Source organism: Bufo gargarizans, chromosome 1 (genome assembly GCF_014858855.1).
Source record: "Bufo gargarizans isolate SCDJY-AF-19 chromosome 1, ASM1485885v1, whole genome shotgun sequence".
Lineage (NCBI taxonomy): Eukaryota > Metazoa > Chordata > Amphibia > Anura > Bufonidae > Bufo > Bufo gargarizans.
In genome coordinates, this window is record NC_058080.1 from 575,195,367 (window position 1) to 575,214,248 (window position 18,882).

General features: G+C 42.7%; 1 protein-coding gene across 4 annotated transcripts in view; it reads right to left on the reverse strand.

The window, feature by feature from the left end:
• Positions 1-2,241: 2,241 nt before the first annotated feature.
• The window catches only part of BCL7A (BAF chromatin remodeling complex subunit BCL7A), a 29,902-nt gene continuing 13,261 nt past the window's right edge, over positions 2,242-18,882 (reverse strand). Inside the window, exons 2-7 of one of the 4 annotated variants that reach the window (XM_044275732.1) lie at positions 18,797-18,878; positions 17,047-17,109; positions 13,141-13,234; positions 12,053-12,217; positions 8,887-9,005; positions 2,242-4,666 (exon numbers count right to left, since the gene is read on the reverse strand). In XM_044275732.1, the coding sequence (XP_044131667.1) occupies positions 4,592-4,666; positions 8,887-9,005; positions 12,053-12,217; positions 13,141-13,234; positions 17,047-17,109; positions 18,797-18,878 (598 nt within the window). In that variant the 3' untranslated portion in view covers positions 2,242-4,591. Of the gene's footprint in view, positions 4,667-8,886; positions 9,006-12,052; positions 12,218-13,140; positions 13,238-17,046; positions 17,110-18,796; positions 18,879-18,882 lie in introns of all 4 variants that reach the window. The other 3 variants (XM_044275731.1, XM_044275734.1, XM_044275733.1) reach the window with 3 other exon arrangements.

Genomic DNA, 18,882 nt, shown 5'->3' on the forward strand with positions numbered 1-18,882 from the left:
TTTCCCTTATAACCATGCTATAAGGGAAAATAATACAGTGAATAGCGAATGCTTGCGATTTTCACTCAGCCCCATTCACTTCTATGGGGCCTGCATTGCGTGATAAATGCACTATATAGAGCATGCTGCGATTTTCACGCAACACATAAGTGATGCGTGAAAATCACCGCCCATGTGCACAGCTCCATAGAAATGAATGGGTCAGGATTCAGTGCGGGTGCAATGCGTTCACCTCACGCATTGAACCCGCGAGGAGATTTTTCCAGTGTGAACTCAGCCTTAGAGTTCCATATGTAACAAGGTCACACCCAAATGCATGAGGTTGGTCTCCAGACTTTTCACTCAGGCTTCGTTCATTTATCCTTTTGTATTATTTCTCTCTTGCACTGGCTGTTTTCTGACATACTTCTGGGACTTTTGTGCATTTAATGTAGTATTATGCTTTGTTTGCATTTATTTGGATGCAATACCATTACCAGGTTTCCCATCACTTCCTTTTCTTCTATGTTTGTGCTTAATTTTTTTTAAATTGTTCTGGTCCTGCATGTTCCATTTTTTGTCGATTAAGTAAGGACAAAAAAGGCGCAAAACTACACTTTTGCTCATAGCAGGTGTGATACAGAAACAGAATGCACACTGAGTAACTTCCGTTTTTTTTTTTCACTGACCCATTGAAATGAATGCTTCCGCATATGGTCCACACAAAAAATGGAACGGATACGGAAAGAAAATACGTTTGTGTGTATGAGTCCTTAAGCAGTCCCAAATGCATAAAATTTTAATACTCAAACCATCTTTACTTAAAAGGTTTTTCTGATATTTTCTATACTGATGACCTATCCTCAGGAAGGTCATCAGTATCTGATCGGTGGGGGTCCAACACCTTATACCCCCCACCGATCAGGTGTTTGAGAAGGCAGCTGCAATCCTGTGTAGCAGGTGTGCTGCTCCTAGGCCACGTGACCAATGAACGTGTCGTTACTGTCCTAGAAAAAGCCGAGAGAAGGCCGTGGTACTCTTAGGAAGGCCGCTGCCTTCTCAACCAGCTGATCAGAGGGGGTCCCAGGTGATTGGCCCCCACCGATCAGATACAGATTACCTATTCTCAGGATATATCATCAGTTATAAACTCTCTAAAAGCCCCTTTCAGTATTTTGTTTATGATGCCTCCTGACTCCACCAGCAGCTGATGTCAGGGAAGTAAGAACAGGGCACAGCTGATCCTTTTCTACTCAGGCAAACATGCTGCTGCCAGACATGACTGGCAGCATCTTTCTGCCCTCTAGCAATTTACTACGTATGCATGCTTCGGAGGATTGGGAGACGTAATTATCTAATGTGTATGGCTCGATTTAGATTAGATAAAGATATGCTCGTTTTATAATCTTGGGTAAACGATGCAGCTATGACAACGTTTTTAATTTATTTATATTTTAAGTTATAACTTTTTTTAACTACATATATATTTTTGTTATGTATTATGTCTTGTAAAATACCTCTTAGGACATTCACATGCATCTATAGGGGTCCCAATTACCGGGGAAAAACAGCCCCATCGTGACATTAGTCATTGCCATAGATAATCTGGGTATGCCAAGACCCCGCAGCCATGCCATGACAGGGAACACCCGGTGATCACATGTTCATCAGGTCCAATAGCGGCCCTGCCATTGCCTCTTCACTACACAGCATTCACTGAGCACTATGCAGACTGGAAGAAAGAAGACAGAAGCTATTATAAATTACTTGTATCTTCTCGTCAGGAAGTGCTCAAATCTAGGGGCTTTAAAGCAACGGTAGCAGAAGATGCTGCCGACAGATTGTGTGCCGACAAAAGAGTGGTCGTTTAAGGGTTAAAACCACTCTGGAACAGTTATATCACTGTGGATTTCATAAGAAATGTTAACACAGAGCTTGAATGGCATTTTAAATTTCTTCACTTAATTAATACACCATTTAAGACTGCATGCAGAGATAATTAACAATTTTGAATACATGACAGTGCTCCTTCCAAAATGATATGCGTTAAAGTACATAAAAAATACCAATGCTATAGGTCCTGTTACAGCCATGTAAAAGAGAAGCACTAAAAGTCAGTTCATCTGTGTGATGGCTGACGTGTAAAACTTACTGACTGCAGGCATGCATAGTGAATAATGTACTTTTGGAAATTAATGTGTACACTTGTCACTAACAACTTAGCACTCGTGATGCAAAACCACTGCAGCGAATCAACTCATAGTAATTATAAAATGTAGATTTTATTGTAAAGTATTGAGGTATATTACCAATGATAACCATAACTCAACAGCGCCACAGGTTTCCGCAGCAAATTCTTGTCAATGAATGAGAAAAGAAGTGAAGTTACATAATAAACTAGGATGGACAGTGTTATCCACTCTTCACACAAGACAAAGGTATCCCGAATGGAAAAAACAATCTTGGGACTACCAGAAGTCAGGCAGTCTCATTTCCAGCATCCAACAGTTACATTTCTTGGAAGATAATAATAGTGTCAGATAGCATTCAATGGTCAACGAATGAGTACGAACATATACAATTGCCATATGCAGGACTCTTTATATAGGGAATGTGGTAGGAGTTAATCAATGAAGCTTACAACCATGAACATATAATGTTATCCCCATGAGAAAAGTCCAGGTGTAACAGAATCGGTAGATATCAAAGCCTTTGCTGTGCTGATGGGAAGTGTCTGCTTTTTGAATTTTTATTTGAAGCCATTTTCACTTATGGAACATAAAACAAGAAGAAATGAGCACCGCAAACCTCTCACAGACGCTCTCGTAACAAAATGCAACCAAAAACAGAAACCAAATGGTTAAGATCAAGACTTTTTCTTCTTTAAATGGTTTACTGGCTAAAAAGTCAATTCACACACAATAAATTAACCTTTCACTGTCTGTCAGTATACTTCAAAGTATACTTATACACAAAACATGATTTATACATGAGAGAGCTCTTGACTTGCACTTTGTCCAAAGTGGGATTTAAAGGGCATCTGTAGCAGATTTGTACCTATGACACTGGCTGACCTGTTACACGGGCGCTTGGCAGCTGAAGGCATCTGTGTTAGTCCCATGTTCATATGTGTCCACATTGCTAAGGAAAATTAGGTTTTAATATATGCAAATGAGCCTCTAGGAGCAATGGGGGCGTTACCATTACACCTAGAGGATCAGCTCTCTCTATGCGACTGCCGTGCCCTCTGCACTCTGACGTGGCCAGGCAGTAAAAACGTGATCACACTGTGGCAGCTGCAGAGAGAGCTGAGCTTCTAGGTGTAACAGCATTGCCCCCATTGCTCCTAGAGACTCATTTGCATATAATAAACTTTTATTTTTTTCATGAATGCAGGCACATATGGACAGGGGACCAACACAGATGCCTTCAGCTGCCAAGGCACATGCAACAGGTCAGTCAGTTTCATAGGTACAAATTTGCAGATGTCCTTTAACATGAAGACAAGAACGATCTCCTTGCACAGTCCTAACCAGAAAGCTACCAATGTAGTATCTGTGCTAAGAAAGAGGCGCTTTTATCCATTAAAATAAATGTAGAGTAGTGCTACTGTTCATGGAATGGCATCAGGACACACACTGCGTTGTATAGCAGCTGTAGAAATACTAAATTATTCACCCAAACTAGCTCTCCCCTAGTACCTAGCATCTACTTTTTTTCTATAGCATTTACCTAACGTAAAGAAATGCCATATTCAATCGACTTATTTTTTAAGAATAAAATGTAGCTCATTACATAAAATACCAATACTGCTTTGACTAATCACTTGATCTTGGAAGAATATTAATTAAAAACCTTAAAAACACAACAAATAAAATTACATTAATAAGAAAAAGTCATTGTACTAGTCTAGTCTAAAGCAAAATGATAGTTTAGCTGCCTGAAAAACACAGAAAGCAGATACTGGAGTTAAAAAAGATCATGACAATCCTGTGCGTGCTACAAGATAAAAGAATATAGTCAAAAGATGAAGACACTGGAATGAATGGTCTTAAAATGGCGAAGGCAGTCTAACCGTCAAAAGACTCTGGGAACAGATCACGCCACATGTGAAAATGGCTTCTAATGTATTAGAGATTCATCCACTTACACAGAGCTCAGTTTAAAAAATAAAAATAAAAAAAAATAAGAAAAGGCACAAATTACAAAAAGTAAATTTACATGGTGGCTTCCAACTGAAAAGGTACCATCTTTAAATATTTTACATGTTAAATAGCAAAATGGAAAAAATATATATATACAGCAGCAAACACAAATGTAAAAATGACTACAGAAAACAGTGCGTAGACCCTCCTGAGTGTTCACATCAACCACTTCAACAGACTGTCATTGGTATTCGGATTCCTCACAGAAATATTTCACACTTTCTTGAGTCCTGGCCTCTTATCCAGGCATTGTCAGATTTTTGCTTTGTAGGTTGAAATTGTAAAGTCCTATTCTCATCAAGGAGAAAAAGATGGTTTTAAGTAAGGCTGTCCTATTGTTGCAATAACCAATGTACCTTACAGTAAACAGACCCCAAATAAAATAAAGAGAAACAGAGTCGGATAGTCTACATAGCTTCAGTGCTCTGTTGCGAACTGTCGCCTTTTGCCTTTTTGCAAGGAGGGGCACCGTCATCAGAATCCTGTTGGGAGCAAAAAGAGGAGACAAGAGTTGCAGTAAATACAGCAGGGTATAGGCATTCACAAATAGCTTACCAGTTTTCTAGTTACACACGGGAAAAATAATAATAATAGCACCAGCGGTTAACCATACTGCATTACGTGTCAGATGATGACATTCGGGGTAAATGCTATCTCAATACTCAAGCAGGGTCAGCAGCCTCATTAGTCTTCACTGCAATGCAGCGGTGTTTGGGGAGGGGCCCTCTTCCAGCATATAGACTTTTCTTTAAAAAATTGTTTATCAGGATTTGAACCCCAGACCTTCTGTACATCAGTCAGAAGAGTTACCATTACACTACAGACCTGTTCTCTGAATGAATTTTCTCTGCTTAAAAAGCGATTCTCTTCACAGGCATACCACTAAATAAGGCCTCATGCACACGACCTTATTTTGTTTCCTTGTCCGTTCCGTAACTACATTGTCCGATCATTGCTGCCAGCATTAGACTGTGTAAGACACACTACTGACAAGGTGACTGGTAATACCCAGTTGTCAACCTTCTTGTACATTTATAGGAGGAATAATAAAGGAATGGCATAAAGCAGAATTTTAAGAAAAGGTGCCCTAGGATTGTTATGTCATGTGGAATATTTACTATGGAGATTTGACAGGTTCTCTTAAAAATGTAACAAATCATTTGTACAAGTTTATTTAAAACTCCCTGTAGTTAGTTTTTGCAGTATACTTTATTTGTTTTTACATTTGACAAAACAGGCACCAGAAGTTCAGGCACAGGCAGGAGGTCTGCATAGCAAGGTTGCTCCTGCCTGTGCCTGCTCCACTAAAAGCTCTGCACAGCACATCGGTATAGGAGACCATGTTCCAATGTGGCATGCCAGGTTATAGCAGAGTGGAGCGGGCACAGGCAGGGTCAACAATGTGTGCTCCTGCCAGTACAGCACTCACTGCGGCCCCTATGCATGCAGTACAATGGAATATATACACGACATACATGTTAGCGGCGTACAAGTGTACGGAATCCAAAGCGCTTTAGACACCCTGAACTTTGGGTGCCTATTTTGTCAGTAAAACTGTAAAATAAAGTATATTAGAAAAAATAATTAGAGCATTTAGAATAGTTTTACATAAACCTGTACAAAAAGGTTAGTTACACTTTAATACATTCCCAACTAATTTTCATTTTTTACCCCTGCCTTGCAAAACATAACTTTTTTTATTTTTCTGTTCAGATAGCTGTATGTTTGTTTTGTTTTTTATGTGGGACAAGTTGTTCTTTCTAATGGCACAATGTAATATTCCATATGATGTAGTGGGAAGCTGGGAAAAAAAAATTGAATAGGGTGTTTATGGTGTCCACTATGTGGTAGTAAATAACAGGCTTTTTATTCGTTAGGCCAGTATGATTACAGTAATAATAAATGTATATAGTTCGTATTTTAATACTCATAAGGGAAAGGGGGCCATGGGCTCCACACTATTCCAATTCTACCAGTATGCTGCCGTGAACACACTATCCCCTTCACCCTCCCCATTGTTCCCAATCCTGGGTCACCTGGACTTCCTAGTCAGCTGTTCCTCAAGGCCATACCTACAATGGCGCCTGAGTGGTAAGTGCAGGGCCCCTTTCTTCAGAACAGAGCAAGGAGATGGCTCACACATTCTGAATTACAAAACCTATCGGACCCGTGTGCCCTGGGGCATTGGAGGGCTAGACAAATTTCACTTCCTCTCCTTGATCCCCTCGTCTCCAGGCTTCGACAGATCTTTGACTTTATTTGAAAAGGTCTGTATTGGCTCAGGAGTCTACTGACACTCTCTTTCAGAGTTTTATAGAGCGCTGGTGGCTCTGGATCCAGACTTCTGCCCTACATATATTGATAAATGGAGCTCTGATCTTGGGACGGACATTCCCCCCGACCAATGGCCAAAGCTATTCCACATAATGCATAAATCATCAATCGCCTGTAAATTTCAAGAAGCAGGTTTCAAGATACTCTCTAGATGGTACTATGTCCCGACCCGTCTACAGAAAATGTTCCCATCAGTATCTTCACTATGCTAGAGATGCGAGTCGGAACCAGGCACACTGATTCATATCTTTTGGCACTGTAGTAGAATCAGACAATTTTGGGAGTCGGTACATAAAACCATGACACAGATCTACTCCTTTCCCATTCCGAATTCTCTGATAGAGGACATTCGGAGAATGAAGAAACTAACAGCCACCTTGAAAAACACTCATGAGGCATTTGTCTCGGCATGGACTCTGTGGTTCACCTTCCAGGACACACCAGAATACCACGCTCTGTTAACATAATGGAGACTTCCTTTCTTCACCCCTCTTCCTCTCCCCTCCCTTTTTTTTTCCCCCTTTCTCTCCTCAACCCTCCCCTTATATTGCTGTTTGTCTCCCTCCTACTGTCTGTCTGATTATACGGTATTTAAGAGAAGATTGATAGTTTGAAGCACTGTTAGACTAGATCATATGGACAACGCACAATAGCGCTGAAAATGATTTGTCACAGAGGACTCTTCACACAGGTCTATATTTGACATGTTTTATTTCAATGATGATGAAGATATTGAGTTGCTGATGACTTGCCTTACAGATATATGTCTGATATGTTTTATGGTAATGAAGAGACTCTTGTTCTTGTCTTTATTGAAATTGCTTAAAAAAATAAAATAAATAAAAAAGGGAAAGGGGGCCTTCAGTTACTGAAAGCAGACCCCTGTTTCTCATGGACAGTCACGGCAGGAGCTGACACCAACAAGTTGGGAAGGTGTGACAACAGCAAAAATAGTACCCAAGCATGCATTAGAGCATTACAAGAAGTAAAGAGCTCTTAGGGCTGTTTCACACGAGCTAGTCCATTGCAGGAATCACACTCCATGTGCGAGTGTGATCCTCTGCTCTGGACTTGCAGGAGCGCACGCCATTATCACAATTTATGATGCTATGTGTCTCTGCTTGACCTTATTTCTACAGAATCATACTGACAGCTTTAGGTCACTATGATTCTGTGGAAAAAAGGCCATGCAGAGGCACCAAGCATTATAAATCATGATAATGCCGTGCGCTCCTGCAAGTCCAGAGCGGAGGATCACACTCGCACATGGAGCGTGATTCCCGCAATGGACTCGCTCGTGTGAAACAGCCCTTAACATTGAACTTTGTACAATGACTGGTGAATCAAGCTCCTTAAAAGGGGGCTTTCCAAGCGTTTATAACTGATGATCTGGCCTCAAGATCGTCTATATCTGATCAATGGGGGACCGATTAGCTGTTTGAGAAGGCACTAGCGCTGATCAATGGGGGTCCGATCAGCTGTTTGAGAAAGCACTAGCACTGAGCGCTGCAGCCTTCACACAGAATTTCCTAGGCCTGTGACGACACGTTCATTGGTCACGTGGCCTAGGCACAGCTCAGCCCCATAGAAGTGAGTGGGGCTGAGCTGCAAAACCAAGCACAGCCGCTATACTCCGATTGGTAAGGCTACCTTCACATTCGCGTTTGGTGCGGATCCGTTCAGATAATACAACAGTCTGCATCCGTTCAGAACGAATCCGTTTGTATTATCTTTAACATAGCCAAGACGGATCCGTCTTGAACACCACTGAAAGTCAATGGAGGACAGATCAGTTTTCTATTGTGCCATAGAAAATGGATCCTTACCTATTGACTTACATTGTGTGTCAGAACGGATCCATTTGTCTCAGTTTCGTCAGACAGACACCAAAACACTGCAAACAGCGTTTTGGTGTCCGCCTCCAAAGCGGAATGGAGGATGGAACGGAGGCAAACTTGTGCATTCTGAGCGGATCCTTTTCCATTCAGAATGCATTAGGGAAAAACTGATCCGTTTTGGACCGCTTGTGAGAGCCCTGAACGTATCTCACAAACGGAAAGCCAAAACACCAGTGTGAAAGTAGCCTTATTACAGAGAAGGCCGCGGCGCTCACAGGAGAGCTGGTGCCTTCTCAAACAGCTGATCGGCAGGGGTCCCAGGTGTAGGACCCCCGCCGATCAGATACGGATGACCTATACAGAGGATAGGTCAGTTATACATTTCTGGACAACCCTTTTAACTTTCATTATTTGTTTCTTCAATGCAAACATTTCTTGCAGCAATGAAAAAAATCCTATGTTCTCGCACGCACAAGTTTTGAGCAGTGCCTCTGCTACATTCATCACATTTGCTCATCAACAGTGCTTACCTGAGAATTTTTGGAGGTCTCTGTAGCGATCTCTTTATCAGCAGAGCTTTGCGTTTCGGTTTTCTCTGAATTATTTAGTGAACTTTCAACTGATGACTGAGAATTTTGCCCTGAAGTAACTAAATCAGTGGAAAAGACAACAAGTTAATGAAAAATGACTACTCCCAATCTAAAATGTATTAGGCAAGTATAACTTGTGTGTTGGGCAGGTGTTGGGGTTCTTGTCGAAGGAAAAACAGCGGGTGTATAGGCACTTATCTTCAGGCAATGCTCCATGGGTAAATAATAAGAATGCAAATTTGCAAATTAGTAAACCAAAGACTTCTCCAAAAGGAAGAATGGTGAATGGTCCATCTGTAGACAGCTGTTTCAGGGCTCTAGTCCCTCAGCAGTACACAGCTATGTATTGCTTGGCTGTTGAAGTACCTTAGATGCTGCTCAAGAAAGGGGGAAGTGGCTCTTATTGAAGACTTTATTTTATTCATGGAGCATTGCCTGAAAATAAGTCTCTTTCCACCTGCTGTGTCTCTTCAATGAGAACCAGTACACTTCCTGAGTTGCATCTAAGGCATCTCATCCAGCACCCTGCTCTGACGGATGCTGGTCAAGATCCCCAAAACAGCCGTCTACAGGTCACTCATTCCTTTTGGAGACATTTCTGGTTTGGGTGTCATGAGCTAATTTGCATGCAATAATTGGAAGTATTTCCTTCAAATTACTTTGTGTTCCCTCAAGATACAATGGCCTCAGGATACAATATTTTCAACATACGTTTTTTTCTCAACCATCGTAAGTTGAAAATAGTCTCAACATACAATGCCTCAGACTCGGATCCAACCACTCAACATGGCCATTTCTCTGGTAAAACACCTGTAGTGTTTGTCTAGTACTACATGTTCTGTACTGCCCCCTGTCAGTGCCAGGATGACATTCTCCTTTGGACACCAGGCGAGTGGTGGCTTCATTTTATTTTTCGGGTACATGTATGTACTATGCATTAGGGATCGACCGATATTGATTTTTTAGGGCCGATACCGATAATTTGTGAACTTTCAGGCCGATAGCCGATAATTTATACCGATATTCTGGGAATTTTTATTTTTGAAAAAAAATAAAGAAATCCCACAAATCTGCTGAAAATTAATGTTTATTGTTAATGTGTAGTTTTTTTTGGTAAATCTTTCTTTTTCATTTATACTTAATATTTTGGTGTTTTATTTTATTTATTTTTTTACTTACTAACTTTTAGCCCCCTTAGGGACTAGAACCCTTGTCCTATTCACCCTGATAGAGATCTATCAGGGTGAATAGGAGCTCACACTGTCCCTGCTGCTCTGTGCTTTGTGCACACAGAAGCATGGAGCTTACCATGGCAGCCAGGGCTTCAATAGCGTCCTGGCTGCCATGGTAACCGATCGGAGCCCCAGCATTACACTGCTGGGGCTCCGATCGGAGGAGGAGGGGATCCTGTGGAGGGGCACACTGCGCCACCCCCTCTGATCAGCTGTTTGAAGAGGAGACTCGCACGGTGTCAGCGCTGCCTCCTCTTCACGGTTTTCATTCTAGCCGTTGCATCTGCAGTGGTGAGCAGGTGTAATTACACCCAAGCCGTCCCATTCATTTCAATAGGAAGGCTTGGGTGTAATTACACCTGCTCACCACTGCAGATGCAACGGCTAGAAGGTAAACAGTGAAGAGGAGGCAGCGCTGACACCGTGCGAGTCTCCTCTTCAAACAGCTGATTGGCGGAGGTGCCGGGTGTCGGATCCCCGCCGATCTGATATTGATGACCTATCCTGGAGATAGGTCATCAATAAATATAACTTGGACAACCCCTCTCTCATTTATTCATATACAGGAGGCGGGAGCTGCAGAATCACATAGCCGGCTCCCGACCTCTATGAGCAGTAGCTGCGATCCGCGGCACCTGAGGGGTTAACTACCGCAGATCGCAGCTACCGCTAATAGAGGTCGGGAGCCGGCTATGTGATCCTGCAGCCAGCTCCCGCCTCCTGTTGTATATGAATAAATGAGAGATTAAGCTTCATTGGTGGCGCAGTGGCCATAGCTCCTCCTCTTGTCCCCTGTCCTTTCATTGGCGGCAGTGGCAGCAGCACAGGGGGAGGAGACACTGCTTCCTTCTCCCCTGTGCTGCTAAGGGAAACACGGAGAGCGCTGTCAGCAGCGCGATCTGTGTTCCCCATACGCTATCGGCAAAATAAATGCCGATACCGATAGCGTTCAAAATCCTGAATATCGGCCGATATCGGTAAATCCAATAATCGGTCGATCCCTACTATGCATGACCCTGAAGAAGCTCCTGCACTCACCACAGAAAGTAATTTACAGCATATATTCCTGTCTGTTTTGCTGAAGGACTTGCTTTATATGTCTTGGCTATCTGGCCATCACTTTTTCTTATTTTGGGGTGACATTTTGGGCTTTGGAACCAATTACTGGTTTCCATAGAGTTATGGACTCAAGTTACAATGGTTTCAACTGACAATGCTTATACCGGAACCAATTAATATTGTAACTTGAGGGACCACTGAATTTAAATCTCTGCTGTTTCTGAGCTCAAGAAGGTATTCAGCTATTAACAGTGATCGGTAGCATTCAGACGCCTTTTACAGGGGCCACAACAACAGACAATTACCGGGAGCGAACCGTTTTTTCCCCCCTGATAATTGCCTGCTCGGTACAGGAGGTACAGCAATCACCCCTGCCAGTTTGATCACCTCCCATTCACACTGTTACTGAGCAGCAGTTTGTTGTCTAGACAGCACCATCTACTGCCCAGAAATAATGATTTAGGAAAACATTATCAGCTATGCTTTCCCCCGATGAATGAGCGTTTGTTTGCTCGTTCATCTGGTGATCCGCAGCACTAGGAAGGGGTGTTCCTAGGATTGCTCCATCCTGATTATTGCCCCAGTCACTGGCCATGTAAAGGGGCCTTAAGTGTGACTAGCACAGGCGGAGAAGTCTCTGTAACAAATCTGCCACGGGGAACTAAAACTGGGGATTACTTAAAGGATTACAAAAAATGATTTCAAGTAATGAGATAAAGTGATAGGCGTGATACATGAAGGTGTTTCTGGAGTGTAGATCTAACGTGTATATATTCCAAGCACTCAATAGACAAGCATATGGTGTAGAGCAGTACCTTCAGAGTCCTGGTGTTCACTGTTATTGGAGTGGGCTTCCTCAGACTTGATCTCAGTACTGTCCGCCTGTGTATTCAGGTTGTCAGGGGCAGGGCTACAGTTGCTGCTATTCTCCTGTTTTACTGGGGATGCATCAGCTATTGAACTCTGGTTGCTATTATCATCTGAAAGGTTGGAAAAGTAAACTTAAAATGCAATTTAGATAGCACAAATACACAGACTAACCAATGCAAAGAAAAAAGCCAGTCGGTAGGCTACATAGCTTTTACTCAGGAAGAAGAGTATCTCCATTATTATTAACACATGCTGAGATGGGGAAGGACATAAGTTAGGCTGGGGTAACCGTTACACGGCGACTTGTATTAGTGAAACACAAAATCTCAATGTCGTGCTACTACGCAACACCTAATGATAGGCAACGTGGTTACATTATGATCCGTAGGTAACCATGGCATGACAAATGCGCATGACTCCTGTGCCGCCTCATCACTATCATTAGGTGCCCTCGCCTGACTAACAGCTATGCTTTCTTTTTAATACATGATAAGTACACTAATGGATAATGAAGTCTCTGATAACAATGGAGTGTTCAGACTGCTTTTTAAAGGGAACCTGTCAGTCACTATGAAAATGCAAAGTAATCTGAAGTCAGCATGTTATAGAGCAGAAAGATATAGTTTTATGGGAAAAAATGCATTATTCATTTAAGTTCCTGCTCATTCTGGGCAAGTCCAGGAGTCGGTCCTATCAGTGACTGACAGCCTTCCCTCTACTGTGTAGAGATAGCCGTCAATCACTGATAGGACGCCTCCTTGACTTCAAAGCCCAGAACATGCAGGTATTTAAATGTATAAAGTACAAGTTTTACTGAATCTCTTCCCATCAAACTATACATCAATCTGCTCAGCTCCTCCTGCTCTATAACATGCTGCCTGCAGCTCAGACACCATGTTCACCATGACAGGTTCCCTTTAAACAAAGAAGAGCACTGTGTGCAGCCATCTATTAGGACCCACTAAAAAACAGATCCGGCATGGATGCCGGAATGCCCACATGAACGAGTTTAATTCACATTCATTATACCCACCATGCATGTCCATCATCCCTGGGGAAGAGCTGTTTTCTGGGGTGGTCAGTTCTGAACCACATTTCTCATCTTTAGTTTTCTTTTTATTCTTAGTCTTCTGAATGGTAAGGGCAAAACACAAAAGGAAAAAAAAAAAACACCACAATAGTTAACATAATGAAAAACAGCTATGGCAATCATCAATGCTGTCGCAAAGGGCAGACCACGAAAATTCTAAAGAATGTTAAGAGGAAAGGAAGATGGAAATTAATAGAAACTATCTGGAGACAGATCACCCTGTGCACAATCACATACAAGTAGATATTAGTAGACAGTTAGCCCTTCTTTGGACAATAGAAATGAATTGTGAGTGGACAACAAATAGATTAATACATATAACCTAGAATCTACTGAATAAAGCATTCATACAGGATTTGTCGTGACATTCGCGTTTCTGTAATTCCCTGCGATTCTCTAGCATTGAACAACTGAATTACTCTAAGGGCTCATGCACACGGCCATAAGTGTTTTGCGGTCCACAATCCAAAAAACACGGATCCCGGCCGAGTGCATGCCGCCATGTTTATTTTCCCCTTGCACAACTGTCCAATGCTTGTCCGCAAAATGTTCTTAGTTTTTTGCTGGGCCACGAAGCAGACTTAGGGCTCATGCACACAAACTTATTTTCTTTCCGTGTCCGTTCCCTTTTATTTTTGCAGGCCGCACGCGGAACCGTTCACTTCAAAAGGTCCGCCAAAAAAAAACACAAAAAAAAAACGGAAGTTACTTTGTGTCCATATGTCCGTTCCGCAAAAAAATAGAACATGTCCTATTATCGTCCGCATTACGGACAAGGATAGGGCTGTTCTATTAAGGGCCAGCTATTCCATTCCGCAAAATACAGAATGCACACGGAGGTCATCCGTATTTTTTTGAGGATCTGTTTGTTTCGGACCGCAAAATACATACGGTCGTGTGCATGAGCCTGTCAGAATCTTTTGTGGCCCCATTGGGATGAATGGATCTGCAATAAATGTAGATTGGATGTGATCCAAAAGTACAGTCGTGTGCTTGAGCCCTAAAGGCCCATTCACACCATGAATTCCCAAAAAGCGCAGAAAATAAATAAAAAAATAAATAAAATAAGCGTGGAATCCACACGTGTTTTTCTCAGCACTGTATTAGCGTGTTTTAGACACTTTTTTTTAACAAATGGGTGTTTACTTCAATACAAAAATGAATTTTCAGCTCACAGTCTGAAATGCTTCTCGTTCATTTCAATGGGAGATTTAGCGTGGATTCTGCCCCAAGATGGGCATGCTGCTTATTTCTACATGGAAAGAAAGCAAGTGCTGACAACAGATGACTGGTACTCAATTCCCCTCTGCAGACTGATAAACTGGCATGTGGTCCATTGCTACAATGGATTCAACTATCACGGGTGGAAGCATGTTCCAGAAATAGGACCAGTGAATTTGACCTCATAGGTATGCATAAACAGTGATGGCCAGGTCGCCGTGCGGGCTGCCATCTTAAATCACAAGTCCGGCGATGCACAGGTAAGTCTTTACCTGTGCCTGCACCGCGAGCCGGTCTGAAACAAATGCGGTCACCGGGAGAAGGCAGTTCTGAGAACAGCTGCCGGGGACCTTCATCGGGCTGTTCTCGGAACTGCATGCTCCAGGTGACCGCATTTGTTTCAGACCGGCTCGCGGCACAGGCCCAGGTAAGGACTTACCTGTATATCGCCGGACTTGTGATTTAAGATGGCAGCCTGCATGTGTTCGCGGGCGAACACGGCGAAATGGCCATCACTGTGCATAAATGCTTTTCAAAGAAAACATGTCAGTGATGTTCACAGAGTCAAACAGCTTCCATTTGCAGGGATGTAATGGTTTGCCATTAGACACCTTTTGAAGGGACAGTTTTATGCATGAAGCCCAACGGCCTATAGATATGATAATTAAGGCTTTGCCAAGATTCTGATATTGATGACCTATCCTTTCGATAGGCCATCAATATCTGATCAGTAGGGGTTCGACACCTTGGACCGCTGCTGATCATCTATTGAGGAAGCCGCATCCTCCTTGTAGTTTACCAAACACTTGACCATTCACTGGATAGCAGCAATGCTGGTTAACGCAATTCAGCCCCATTCATTTGAAAGAAGACTGATCTTTCAATGTGTTTAGTGACAGATCCTTTTTTTATTTCCGTTTTGATTTCACACAACTGCATCCTAACGGAACGGATGCATCCGGATATGCAAAATCAGAACAGATCAGTTTAATTCCGGTATTGAGATCCTAGGCCGGATCTCAATACCGGAATTAACAACGCAAGTGTGAAGGTAGCCTAACCAGTGCAAATAAAAAAAAAGAATAAAAAGAAAAAAGCTATAGACTAGATTGAAGATTGCAAAATAAGCAATCAACAATGTAGTAATGTAAAAGCTTCCCTGAAATGTGGTTTTATAAAGAAAAGATAATATAGCTGCTGTGCACCATACAATATGTAAAACAAGAGTTTTAATTAAAAAAAAGATGCCCCATGAGCACAGTCAGTCAAATAGTAGCCACCTCCCAATATGCAATCAGTCATGATTCAGCCTCCCCGGACCTTTTGCAGAACTTCCAGGGGTAGGAGACTGTGGTGCAAGCAAAGAACAGATGCCTCAGCACTGCAGCCCCAACAGACAATCCCCAAAAAGGAGGAACTAGGAGAGGGCGCAGAGCATTTATTTCATTGATGGTTTATTTACATAAGTTCTTGTTCCGTCTAATGGCCATGATCTCAGACACACACGGGAAATTTTATAGGAAGCCATCAGCATGGTGGTGTTGCAATCAAACCCAGCACCCTATGCTGAAAGGCAACAGGGCTAACCAAATTAGAAAGTGGCACCTTTCCTAACTGACGCATATGGGGCAACTTTCTGCAAGAGCTAGACCCCTGTAAGGAAATAATCCAGGTAGATTAGTGATGAAAGCTGAAATACCAGTGATTACAAATGAATCATGTAATTTGAACACACCAAGTCCATTATCCAGATATTTACATTGCTGCACTTCAGGTGCATTCACACCACGTATTTATTTCCACGAAGCGCCGTCTCATCCATGGCCAGGAACACAGGCTATACAAAACCTATGCACTTCTGCCATCCGTGTTTTTTTCTGTAGAAGCCTATGCATCTGTTCAAACTCATCAGTTTTTTGTAATGTTTCTGCGTAAAAACTGATATGTTTAACAGAAAATTTAAAAAAACTTGGTGTGAAAGCTGCCTTAGTGACAAAGCAGACTCTATGGGCCCACAACTGACTTGGCACTACATGACCCATTTATATGTCACACCGAAAATTAAAAAGATACAATTTGGCAGCCTATATATTGCTCTTTATAGTGCTTATCCAACCCTTTAGAAATGATGACCTATTCTCAGGACAAGCCACCACAATCTGATCAGTGGGAGTTTGACACCCTGCACCCACGCCGATCTGCTATTCTGCAGTAGCTCCGGCACCAGAACAGTTTCTCGCTGAAATGAATGGGACCAGTGCTGCAGTAACCAGATCTGTCCACTACACAGTGGATGGAGCTGTGTGGTTCCAGCACGGGAGCGAATGCAGAACTGCTGATCGGCGGGGATGAGGGTGCCAGACCTCTGCCGATTAGATACTGATGACCTATCCAGAGGACAGGCCACCCCCTTTCATTTCTAGGTCTGCTAAAGACAGTGGTCACTGTTGGTTGTATAACCCTTGTTGGTTTCTTCTATTCACTAGCACTTGAGCTTTCATTAAAAAGCAGCAAATTCAACAGAGTTAGTGTTACAGTAGAGTACAGAACATCATGCTTGCTTGTTAGTGATGAACCCACTCCCTGTGACATTCAAATCAAACAACAGTAGAAAAGACAGTATCTGACTTTTCCACAAGGTTTTGGTCGCCTCAGAAGTCCCGAATTCTCATCTGTCACTTTCAAATCAATCTGAAGGGAAAGAAATGTACAGAAATAAAAGGACTGGCAATTTCCAGTGCAACTGACTTACATATAATGCACCCTATAGAGACTAATACACATCCTGCTAAATCTTCACGTTATGTAAATTCACTCTTCCAGTAAAAGGCATTTTTTTCAACCTCTGAGGTCACTGTATACGAACCCCTTTCATTTCTTCGTAGTGCAACCAAGACAAGCATGGCAATAGGCATTTGTTTTGTGTGTGCCTCCGAGTGTTTGTATTGTTAACAAGGGTTGTCCGCTTTTGGCAATTCCTTCTTGGTGAAAGAGTCCCCTGACGAAAAGAAGATGACTGGCAGGTCACTGCTGTGACCCCAGCAAACATCTAATCTACAGAGGAACCCAGCAGCAAGTGTTCCATTTTCCTGCAATGCCGCCACACGGAGAACACAAAGTACGCACTGAAATGAGATGTCCTCTGAAGTCGTTCTACCCTCTGGCTAATTCTTCCTCTCCAAATCCCCTACTAGGCTAAATATAAATCATTCTGTAAACCATGCAGGCCCTTTTAAAGGGGATTCTCTGGGTTCACAATACTAACAGCCTATCCCTAGGGCAAGACTGTGAGGGCCCAACTATGCGCCCCCATAGTCAACCGTTTTATGGGCTTGTGCTAGTGCTGCGGCCTCTTCATTGATTACAGCGCATACCGTCTACTCAGTTATTGCAACGTTGTCCCACTGATCTAATACTAATGGCCTATACTAAGGATTGCCTGTCATTATACCCAGAAACCCCATTTAAAGAGGTATTTGGTTGTGTGACGCTATCCCCATCCACAGGATGGGGGATAATTATTAGATCTGTGGTGGTTCATCAATCAGGAGAACTGGGAGCCCATACCCTGTGGAGCTCCCCCTGAAATAAACCGAGAAGCCACTCAGGCATTTCCAGAGATAGTAGGGCGCTATACTCAGTTATCGCCAGAACTCCCACAAAAGTGAAAGGAGTGGCAGAGTGCACGCCGTTCATTTGAGGAGGCTCCAAGGGGTACCCGCTCTCATGATCGTGGCGGGGTCTCACCGCTTAGATGCAGATATATTTTAAAGCAGTGTAAATGTCTTGTGATTAGTAAAAGTCCAAGTAGTAGGACCTCCACCGACGCCAGTTCTGGAGATGGATGAGTGTCTCAGATGTGGGACTCACATCTATCATGCCATACATTTCTGATGGGAAAACTCTTTAAAAAGGTTTTCCAGGAGTCATATTGATGACCAGGCACCGCCTGTTTGAAGAGGTCGCAACACTCCATCCTCCATACAACCTAATAAGTACAGCGTCACACACTGTATAGCGGCTGTGCCTAATATAGCAGCACAGGCCTATTCACTTGAATGGGACTGAGCTGCAGATAGGCCATGTGTCGGATTTAAACATTTAGATTATCCATTGTGGGTATTTCCATTTCAAGTCCATAACTCTGACATTGTGTATGTCAGAGTAATGGACTTAAAAATACTCGTCACAATATTCAGACGCCAAGTACAGTGAGCAGTAACAACTAGACCTAGTGCCAGCCTCAAGGGGGCTGCTCACCGCCGCAGCATGCTATTTGCTGCTCCCCCCCCTAATTGCTTGATATTCGGGCTGTGCAAAAGGACCTTAAGTTCTTGATGAAGAATTTGGACATGTGAAAAAACTCATAAATACTTACATCATCCCCTTTCGGTTCGGCGACCGGCACCCACTTGTAAATCCTAAGGGACGTATCTCCAACAGTTACCCATTTCTTTTCCCTGG